Here is a 12,296-nt window from a genome sequence, read left to right as displayed (position 1 = left end):
TTATGAAATATATTAGTGAATATATTTGAATGATAAACTAATAGCGTGACTAAATAGATTCAAATAAAAAAAAAATCATTTCCAGCAGAAAAGTAAGAATAATAAATGTCTCGTGATACTTTACCTGGAAGAGTTTTTGAACACTGAACATAGCAACACCGGTATAGATGTGGGCGACACAGGACGCGTACAGTTTCACGTTGGTCGGAAACATTTCTCCTATCGTGACGTAAGGCACAGTTGACAACCCGATGGCATAGCACACGATGTAGATAAGGAGAGCAGCCAACGGCAGCCAGTGAAGTGAAGCCACTGCTGACTTATTGAACGCGTCGAAGTAGAAATACGTTCCGATAGTACAATTCATGAGTCCCACTCCGAGAGCAGACAGCAGTAGTAATGGCTTGCGTCCGACTCGGTCCACGAGGATCACTGATAAAACGCAAGTAGCCACTTGCACGCACCCTAGTATAATAGATTCTTGGTACGGCTGTATGTAACCTGTGGAATTAGAAGGGACCTCTGTGCCGTTCACTGTAGTACTTTGTCCAGTTGCGCATTTGAAAATAGTCTCAGCATATGCGACGACAGCAGCGCTACCACACAGCTGCTGTACAGTGAACACTCCGAGAGTTATCCACATAGCTTTCCTGTTCGTCGCTTCTGATAGTAAGTCACCCCATGTTCCTCGGTTCTTCATATCTTCCTGGACGTTGAGTTCTATGTTTTTAAGTTCAGTCCTTATATCACCACTCCTTAAATTCCTGAGGGATCGTTCGGCCCTCTCACTGCGTTCAAACTTTAAGTAGTAGTAAGGAGATTCCGGTAGAAAGATGAAAGTTAATATGAATGTAATTGGTAGGGTCAAGTTGATTGCAGCTAATGTTCGCATCGACACGAATGGTCCGATGCAGTACTGGGCAAGAATACCGACCTGGAAAGAGAAATTTGCAACATATAAGTACGTTTATAGGAATAGTATTCTAAGATAATTGTTCTTAATTATAATTGAGCATATTAGATATTATTATGATTGATGTAACTTATTACCTATAAGCATTCCGATAAATCAATTATGTATGACTAAGATATTATCAATCATCAAATAGAATTAGTTATGATGAAACTTAAAACTTCACTATCTTTCTGATCAACACGTAAGGAGCTTATGCTCCTATCTCTATGCTCGTATCTACCTATTTCCTAGATTGGTGTCTACAAACATTAATTTTATAAGATGTGGGTAGAACTGGCGTCGTGTTCGCACAATTTTTGCTAGTTCATACAAGTTCGTTACTCTAAAAGGAGCGAGCTCATCCTAACAACTTAAACAGGCGGCAACGAAAATCATCATGGGTATATTTTATGCTTTGTGTTTGCTTTTGCAACTGGTGTACCCGCGGTAAACTAAAGTAAGTCATTATATCATTTTTAATTAGGTCATAACCCTATCTTTACCATTGTAGTGGTGCAGCTACAAAGAGTTGCAAGAAATAAGTGGATGCTTATATCATGTTTGGGTAGGCAGTGTGTACACTCCATGTATAATTAAGGCAATGAGTCACGTGTCACGTTGCTGCTCTGTGTCAACGTAATTACGGGCAGGTATAACAAACAATGGGGAATAAATGTGTGTTTTAAGGTGCTTGGGAATTACAAAATGGCGTAGACGGAAATATCATTGGTAGGCAAACGAGGAAAAAATCTCATAATTAATGAGTCATACGACAAGATTATTGCCATAAAATATACTGTATAAAGATAACTTGTTAGGAAATCTACCGTAGAACCAGAGATCGAAATAATTACTAGTATAATGTTGTAATATAACATAATTTATAAATTCTATTTGAATAAATATGGCATATGATACGTCATATGTATTGAAATGAATGTACATCATAGAGTAGGGAAACAACGAATAATATACTTTAAATATCAACATCGTAATTGCCTGATACATGGTAGAATGTTAAAAATACTAAGATAATATTGAGAATTTTAAAACCTTCATATACCTACATAGAAAATGATGGCTGAACAGTTAAATAATTTTTCAATAAGCACGAGATACAACAACAAGAGGTGTCGCTGAGATTCTTCACTCGAGAGCAAGATTGGACCAGCTTAGACCACTCCGAGTTCGTATCGTAACCAAAGAGGATATGTGAAATTGCTGTACCAATTCTTTTTGAGTGGACGGCTACATTGATAATGACCGTTTACAATTGCCATTAGAATCTGACAGTGATGAGGAAATTGCTCAGTGTATTCTCGTCTGGATTTCTTTGAAATAGTTATCAACGATACGACACCTACAATAAAGATTCTAAAATTCCTTCAAATCGATACATTTCATGTCTATGTTGATGAAACGTCACATTATCCAATATGTTAAAGTTTGAATTTAAGTTTCTCAAGAGTAATTTAGGTAAAATGATTCCCAATATTATCAAATTTGTAGAATGCATTAAGACAATTAACACGTGTAAGAAGTTACGTGGAGATATTGCGAATTACATTATCATAATGATCTTCAACAAAATTCAATAATACTCACTTTATTCATCAATGTGATGAGTGTAGAGAGAGCACCTCTGACTTCATTCGTGGCAATCTCTCCTGTATACATAGGAGCGACTGTATACACGATGCCGTATCCGAGGCCGGAGAACATCCGAGCGACATACAGCACCGGCACCGAATTGGCTACGATGACCAATACCCAGCCAAGGATGAAGGGTATCGCGCCCAGGAGGAGGGTCGTCTTCCTCCCGAAACGGTCAGCAAAGTATGCTGAAGGTATGGGCGTAAGGGCGGAACATAGGATCATAATCGAGGTTATCCATGATCCTTGGTCGTTCGTAGTAGGTATTTTGCTGTCTGGTGATTGTAGGTACGAGAGTGTTGGTGATGGCCAACCGTAGCAGGTTCCCGCTGTCGCGGTGATAAGTGTAGCTGAAACACAAAAAAAACATTTGTTAAATGTGTGTATTGTGAATCTTACAGACAATTAAATAATTAAGGACCCGTTTCACAAGTTCTGATTAAATGCTTCTCGTCACATAACTACATAAGCCGAACTAATACAAAGGTCACACCTTAATATATGCGCTCTAATGAATGGTAATAAAATGAGTACTATCTACATTAGCTATTTCATGCGATAACTGTCAAATAAAATTTATATGAAACTCGGGAAACAAGCTTAAATTATCCACTTTTAAAATATCAATTAAGATATTATAACAACAATTTTTAATATTGATTTAATTATCAAAACGCGGAAAAGTATGTTTCTTATGAAATGTGATATCTGAATTGGATATGTTAATAAAAGATATTGTTTGCGTACGAAATATGGGTATGATATGATTAAGTGCTAAGTGTTGTAAGATTGCTTAAATAATTGATGATAAATTACATTGATTTATAAGGAACAGTTCAATGACCACCACTATGAGATTTTAAAGTGTAGGTGTTTATCTAGGAACGGAGTACGCACCTTGGATTGTGAAATGAAAATGTTTACATTATGCAGATAACGAAGTAGTAAACTTGTATGACGTTTCATAAAATATTACAATGTCCATAATTTTTGTACACTCTCCTTGTGTATAGCCCTGATATGAGTTATCGCGTCCTATTGTTCCGGAAAACGATAATAATACGAGAGTTTCGACTGAACAATAGAATAGGCACTACTTTAGATTAATCAAGCGATAATTAGCGCTAATGAGGGAAAGGTCGAGTAAGCCGGCGACAGACGTGGAGGCGGTTGGAGTGAATCATCGGCGGATGAGGCAAAACCATTTAATCCATTTGTTAATTGAATTTAGTATAAATTCTGCGAAACCATGCGGTAAGCGAAGGCGTAAATAAAAAACGTCGAATCGATTCACAAATGAGTAGAGAGGTGGAAGGACCCGTAAAGCCGCAAGCGATATTTACTGCATGTGCTTGGAAAGTTTCTACGACGCTTTCGAAAATCGGAAACTTTATCGACATTTGAAGGTAATCCATTTCAACTACTATATCTATAGAAATTCCTTTGTACACACGTAATGGGGATTACGATACGACAAAGTATAGGAGATGTGGGTTATTATGATTTACCGTCAATGTAAAACTAGTTTGGGAGTGGCGACGGCGCTATCGTCTCTTATCTTCACACTTGTGGAAACTTCTGACCACTTCATTCAGCTTGTTTCTTTTCTATATCGGATAATTAAACGTTGATATAACCTTAACTTGCTCAGTTTTTCGGTGTAAGTGTATGTAGAGTGCCAGTTCATTCCACTTTTACAGTATATGTGGTGTTAAATGCGGATATGTTTATTATTATACTACAGAAACTGTTTCATTTGTAGTTTTATGGTAATTGCATAGATTTCAATGGTGTAAACCGATTCTAAATCTTAAGTTAATGTATAATTAATAAAGCACACGTCACCAAAGTCATGACCAACACAAATATATTATTGTGCCTAGAAATTTTTAGTAGACGTAAATATAAAGACGCGTCACCAGGGCCCTTATTCTGTATGGTAGTGTAAACGCGTAACGCGGCCGTGTCATGTTATCTTCGAGAAATGTGCGTGGAATGGTATTCTGTAAGCCAAATTTCTATAGTCCTAAACATGATGCGTTGTGTTACGTGCTTGTTACACACTGTCAAAATAATGTGCGGGATAGAGAATCAGGCCCCAGTTGAAGTCGCCGAAAACATGAGTAGTAACACAGAGACAGTTATTACTACTGTGACTCTGTTCCACAAACCGACTGCATGACAGTGTTATCACATTCTACATTTTTAAATTATTGATACAAACTTTATAAACGATGTTGCAATATTGTATAATTTAGTTTATAATTCTTTTGAATGATGAGACGAGTAAGTAGTAACCTTAATGGCTAGCGTTACGAGTCACGACTGCCCGTCACCAAAAGAATTATCAAAATAACAATTTAAAGGTTTTTACGTTAATCACCCTGCGACATCAGAAGTGTTTGAGAATGCTTTTACTTTGACCAAAATACCTTTCAAATGTGAACACCACAGTTCTGCATAGCTGCTTAACTACAGTAATAGAAAAGACGAAGGTAGTTAGTGGGTAGGTAGGAAGGTAGGTAGTAGGCGAACCTACATCTTAGTAGATGGACGCTCGCAAATAAGAAACCTACCAGCTAAAGGCGTTATAATTCATTATTGTATGAAACGCTTACAGACTGATTTTGTGAATGGATGTTATTTATCTTATCTCTATCTGTTATTTAGCACGTGTCACGTCGCCACTCTCGTATTTTGGCTTGGATTTATAAATACGTGATGATGAAATAAGGTCGTCCCAGAAATGAGGAAGAAATAGAGGTTGTGCTGGATGTATTTCAATGCCTTACTGAATAAACATTTTAAAGACATCCGATAAAAGGTAATGTTGAACATTATTTGGAGAATAATCGTCGCAATCTTATTCGTGCAAACGTCGTCTGTTACGACGTTTTTTGAATCAACAGAAACATAATTTATAAGGCGACAGTTACAGTCGGCATCGGGAACGTTTGCCGAATGCCAGTTGGCACAATCGGTGAATTGTGAATTTATAGTAATGGACGTTTTGGTGCGCGTTGTCAGCCGATTTCGACTCACGTGCGAGATAGGTGTTAAATTTTTTCGCTCGCGGTTCACAAGGTTGAACAAACAGGATTTAGTTTTTTAGCAACTTGATTGAGTTGATCTGGTTCTGATTTTACATTTATTACTGTTATTTAGTCATGAATGTTTAGTAGATATTTGTGATATAATAAAAGTACGAATGTGTGTCAGTAAATTAATAGGTAGAGTATGGCGGTGTATGACGTAATTTAATGAGCAATTTTAGTTTAATATGTTTACTTAATTTTTATTGTTGCTATTAAAAAATACATATTACCCACTAGACAAAAGATTAACAATAAAAAACTTAACAATAGAAATTAAGTCAAAATGAAAGCTAATGTCTTTTTCTATGACTGAAACGAAGTTAGGACCAATTTCTGTGCGGCCTTATCTAAGAAACTACACCCACTTTCAATACGTCTCTCTACCGTACTAGTCATAACTCATAAGTATAAGGATAATTTTGACGCTGCCAGCGACTAACTTCATAGCGGTCAACTTACACTATCCGTGTAGAAACTTTATAAATGTAATACGTTCCGAACAAAATAAAAAGCGTGAACCGTAAGTTCCAGGAAATATCGGTGTAACTCTACCAGAATTATATATTACATATAACCAATTAACGGATAAAACTCATCAAAAACAGCTTCTTCATGAATACATGAATAACATAAAAATATAATTTATCCCCAATAAACTAAATGTTGCAAATGACATGTATATTGTATGAAACGTTTGTGTGACGCGTGCACGAGGTCGCGGCGGGCGCGGGTTCGGTCGGGGTGCGCGGGGTGCGGGCGGTGCGGCGCGGGCGGCGGCGGGGGCCCGGCTGGCGTCGCGCTCCGCCCGGCCGCGGCCGGTGCTCGCGGTGACGCAAGCCGAAGCCGGCGTGTTTACGATAAGGTCACTTTTACAACGTATACACTATTCGCACATAATATAAAAAAAAGACCATATCCGATTCTATTCCCTTTCATTCCGCGATATTTGCATAAACTCACGATGAGCGGTGTTATTGCTTTTTTAAGGAGTTTGAACTTGGGTTTCTAATTTATATTCTTCAAGATGGTGTGTAGGTAAGGTGCGTTGGGGTTAAATCGGACGCTTTTTCGACGTGTTAAACAGTCTTCTCGAATTATTTTTTTACAAGAATTCTATAGGAGTTATCATAATGAATCATTAACTTAGCTATATGGTATTAAATGTACTAAGTGGTATATATTTTTTCAATTCCTTAAAAATAACAGTTAATGTTTTATAAGGCTTTAAAAAAGTACCATACTTTTAGAAATGTGTGAGAAAGATAGGACCTGCACAGGTATAGTTCGGACTACTATCTAAAATCGTCTATGATACAGGAATTCTAAAATCCATAAAAAGAGCATATTCCGATCTAGATAGTCATTCATAAACATTCAAAAATCTTTAAAAATATCGTGAGATATTTTTAGAAGCGAAATTTGTTTTTTTAGAAGTTCGAGGCATACTATCTTACCCCTCATGAATGACACTGTAGATATTTTTAAAAAAATTCGAAAAAATAGTACATACACGTGTAAATTAATAACAAATAAACAAAATTGATCATTCACCTGAGCTAAAAAAAATTACATAATTACTGAGTTCAGACGTTTTCGTGTGTAAATTTTGACACAAACTTGCAATGTTAGTGCAGTGCTAGCTCGAACGATTTTTATCCGTTCTTTAACGACAAATAATTGTACGCGTAAAGATCGGATCTCAGGGAATATAGGTGTTTTGACAAATTTGAATAAGCAAGTCACAAGATTTATTTCCTTTATGATACTATATAACTACAAAATTAATTGAAAACAGTAAATACTAAACTAAAATTAGGCATATTCTTGCATGGGGTTAATCCGGATCTGCCAGGGAACGAAGAAATACCGATATTTTGTTTGTTAGCACCGTAAACATTATTTACTTGACGTAATCATTCATGTGAACTAGTGGAACGTGAGGAAGAAAATGGGGTCGCAGGAAGTGTTGTCCAAAAACAAAAATAATAACACAATTGCGAGTTATTTGATTTATACGATGTTACACCTCCTACGATCTTACCCCAACGCGCCTTAAACGACTTTGAAATGCAGTTCAATAAATTGCAATTAAACAGTCCTTAATTTTTTTCTTATTTACTGAGTTGCATTTTGAGCTCTAAAACAAAAATTTTTTTTGCACAAGTTTGTACTTAGATAACTTTAAAGATATTTAAGAGGTCATAGAAGTTAGTTGTACTTGATTTAAATCAGTGATAGATATTCTTACTCAAATAGCTTTCTATGATTAAGTATGTTTTAGAATTTGACGGATGTAAATATTTAACTCTTATCAAGGAGCTTTGATAGTCATTACCCCCTTTACCAATAAACTTTATTGAGTTGTGTTACTATTCAGTGATTTCTTATCTTATTCCCTCAAATAATTATTTTAGAGGCTAGAGATAAATCACTGGCCAGTTTCATCTCTGATTAAATTGTTTATTAGTAAGAAAAAAATATTTATCCAATCGATTTTCTTTTTGTTTTTAATTATGTTTTCAATGTGTTTTAGTGAGATATTTAATTGCATTTGGAATAGATATGATCTGTGCATAATTATTGACTGGTTTAAATGTAAATGTAGTTAGGTGATTCTAAGAAAATGTATAGAAATATCCATATTTTATACAAGCATATGATTATATAAAAGAATTTTATTGTAAAATTTATATCCGAAACTACTGATAATAGTGACAAGTCTAAAATGTTCATGCAAGCATCTGAATAGATAAATCACACTAAAAATAGACGACATAGAGTCTATAATAGAATATAAGCAATGCACATTGCATATCTTTCACTTGGACAAAATAAAAACACAAATTTCGCATGGAAATCGTCGGTAAGTTTAAACTCCCCTTTATAAACATGGAATAATATTCTGATTGTGATATTGTGTCGTATTGTACAACAATGAGTCCGTTACCGCTGAAGTTAGACAAATACATGTACAATCAGCAAAGTTGGCGGTCGACCACCCTAAGGGTCAAAATAATTTGGCAAATTTGTTTTACTTCGTTTGGGAGGCGGGGTTTGGGATCGATTGCATAGATCGATATCAGTCGTAGGCCTACTGGCTACCTGCAATGACGTTACGTAACACTACCGAACCGCTGCTGAGTGTATAATAGAAAACGAAATTAAAGTTGATGCGCGCACGTCTATGCTATGACGATAATTCCTATACTTGTAAGATGCATATCGTCGGCGTAAAGAACGTAATAACAAAAGTTTTATAGTTTGGAGACAATCGCGATTTACAGTGTTTTTATTGTTAAATTTTTTGGCATTATTTTTTAATAAATAAGAAACGACATTATGTTAGTTATTTTATATCATATTATGTGCCTGATTACCTTCTTTTTAACTTTTAACAAACCAAACTTTATGTTGTATTCAAAAAATAATCATTTTAAAAGCAATTTCCGCCATATTTGTCACAACTATATTTTGTTAAATTATGATTAGCTACTTTTTAAGCCGATTTTTAGTTTTCGGTCTCTTTAAACCCATAGTCTATAATTAATTTATTAAATAAATTCAATGGCTGCATAATATTATGATTGAATTTTGAATCGTAAAAATTTAAACTGTTCAGTTTATTCAATTCGTTCAATAATTCATATTATAATAATAAATCATAGTTAATAGATTTCATTATTTGAATTGTTATTTTATTTTATTTCAAAAACTTAGACGATAACATTTTATTCCAATCTCTGTATTTACAAATATGTATTAACATTAAAGTTAAAATAATTGACCTAAAATTATTAGCTTCTTGGAGATATTGTTTTTTTTTATTTCCTCTTAATGATCTTTTTTTATCTTAAATATGAATAGTTTTTGAGTTAATAACGAAATACCTTTTTTTCATCCTAATTTGAACTATTTAACACCTTTTTGAAGTAGTTAATTGGACTATTTATCGATATGCAGCGATTATTATTTATTGAATTTGAGGCGAGTTTAAAGATTTTAGGTGTAGGCGGTAATATGCTTTTATTAGAGTAATATTGAAAGGCCAACATTTTTATTGGTGCAGATGTTGTTTGAAAAGAATAAATATATCACATAAAAATGGTTTGTTAAAGAGCGCATTTTTTATCAATGTTTGTATTGACACCGGTCTTACGTGGACGCATTTATCGTTAAACTGAGTCTCTTGTTATGCTATTGAATTTAGAGGCATTTAAAGATTATAAGTGTAGGCGTTGATTTGAATTCTTATTACAGTAATATTTGCAAGGCTAACATTTTATTGCTGCACATGTCCAGTTTGTAAATTTTAGTTACTTTCTTTAGCCAATTATTTAGTTTTCGCTGAGTTAAAACCCAAAGTCTATAATCAACTTACAGTTATTGATTTTTTATCGATTTTTTATGCTTTTTGAACATTTTATTTACTTTTTAAAGGACATGTCCGTTTTTGTATGGGCGCTGGTTTTTGTTTCGAATAAATTCCAACCAACCTCAAACTTATTGAATAATAATGTGCCCAAAAATTAGTAACTTGGAGTCATTACAATAATAATTTTAGACCCTTCATTGATAAGAAAAATAAGAAAAAAAAGTCATGGCTGAGTAATTCATACAAATAATTTCACGATTCGTCAAAAGATATAACTACCTGTTTTTTTTACATAAGTAAGTGTTATTATTATCATTTGCGGATATAAAGGGAAAAATTTAAAAAATAAGAAAATTTGAAAAAAAATGTTATTCGCAGTAATTATTTTCAGAGATAACTAAACAAGATTTTTGATTACTTAACTTTTTTCGGGATGCCTTCCAAATGTAATAACGTTTATATTTGCAGAGTTCATTTTAAGTGTAATATTTAAAGTAAATATTTTTTTTTAAAATCTCACAATCAAATCTTTCAAATAAAATGATTTATTTCAATAGGCTCGTTTTGTGAAACAGTCGATGAGGCTCACGCACATATCGCTACGATATATAATTATCAAAAGTTAAAATCGAATATAGTAGATAATATATTTGCAACACCAACAAATAATGAGATACACATGTAAAATGAAATTTCGTAGAAAGTCCATGTAAATAAAACACATTTTTTTGTTACTTCCAGTGATATGATTTAATTGTATTCATTACAAGTTTGATACGCTCAGCAGGCAGGTTGAGTAGAGTGTGCGCTCTGGATCGGTTAGCGATGGAGCTCTCATCCGTATCCTAGTGTATCCATCGAGGGACAGTGGTTCTCTGTAATACAATTAAATTATATATTAATTACTAAAATCTATTATTCTAATAATATTTTAACGTAATGACTACAGTGCCAAAATAATAAAATTTATATGGGAGCAGAACGCCAGTGCGGCCGACACAAAATACGTGGGTCAAGTAGGAAATAATCCAAATTAAGTAAAAAAAAAAATCAGCTCTGTTTTCCATAATTGCACACATTTTATTGAGATAAAAATCCCAAATTTGCATTAAATCGGATTGTAATTCTACTTTAATTCAGTGCTACATATTATGTAGTTGTAAAAGAAACAATAATAACAGAAACCTCTGGGTTAAACTGGGTGGAACTTAAACGTCTATAAGCGGATCTTACAAACGCGCCGACATAGTTAATTACTCTAGTAAGAAATCATAATACCACTACTTAAAATCTTTAAACTCGTCTAAATTCAATAAACAATGGACGCCGCTTTCCGATAAAGGCGTCGACGTGGAACCGGGTTAACAAAAACATAAAAAAATGTCGTCCTCTAACAAAGACCCTTTTTATGTGAAATCTTTACACTTTTTATACTGCACATGTGCAGCAATAAAAATGTTGGCTATGCAATATTACTGTAATAAAAACAAATTATCGCCTATCAATAAATTATTTATACTCGTCTATATTTTTGGCATTAAATAAAAATTATTAATAAAGGAGATAGAATTTCGGGCGTCGTGACTTCTTTAAATTGGAAATTTCCTCCTTATTTCTTAAATATTAATATTTTTAAGTTATCGAAGAACCTCTTTATCCTCTTAATAACAATTGTATTTTTTAAGTGCCAATGAACACTAAAGATTATTTTTCTAGACGTCATGTTATCCAAATCGAATGAGCTATCACTCATATTTTTGGATCTTTATAATACATAAATTGACACCTTTTTGAGCTTATTGACTGGACTAAAAGGCTTACCGGCCTGTCTTAATATATTCCCAACATTAAATTAGAGTTTACTATTAAAAGTCGACGGTAAAAGTTACGCTTAATGCTACTGCTGTTTCAATATCGAAAACTCTGAATTTTTAACTGAGATCAAGAAAAGATAGGTAACACCTATAACTATAGTGAGTATACCCGTCGAAGTAGTTTATTTTTGCATTGAGTACTTTTAGTTTTCCAATTATAATTCTTTTCAATATTTTGACATTTGATTATACGTAAAGCAACTTAAATAACATACTACATAGATTACTACAAGTATGATTAATAGCACTATGTTAATTTTTGGCAAAAACACACCAATGACTAATCATATTTGACCCTACGATAGATAGGATAACTTAAGGATTAATATAAAATATAATAAGTAGTA

At 33.8% G+C, this 12,296-nt stretch overlaps 1 protein-coding gene across 1 annotated transcript in view; it reads right to left on the bottom strand.

Moving 5' to 3' along the window:
* The window catches only part of LOC115444992 (facilitated trehalose transporter Tret1), a 28,815-nt gene that overhangs the window by 840 nt on the left and 15,679 nt on the right, over positions 1 to 12,296 (bottom strand). Inside the window, exons 2-3 of the mRNA XM_030171026.2 lie at positions 2,561 to 2,958; positions 125 to 934 (exon numbers count right to left, since the gene is read on the bottom strand). Of these exons, the coding sequence (XP_030026886.2) occupies positions 125 to 934; positions 2,561 to 2,958 (1,208 nt within the window). The remainder of the gene's footprint in view (positions 1 to 124; positions 935 to 2,560; positions 2,959 to 12,296) is intronic.

This window comes from Manduca sexta, chromosome 25, assembly GCF_014839805.1.
Source record: "Manduca sexta isolate Smith_Timp_Sample1 chromosome 25, JHU_Msex_v1.0, whole genome shotgun sequence".
Taxonomy (NCBI): Eukaryota; Metazoa; Arthropoda; class Insecta; order Lepidoptera; family Sphingidae; genus Manduca; species Manduca sexta.
Note: the sequence above shows the minus strand (reverse complement) of the source record. Positions and strands in the feature narration are given on the sequence as shown.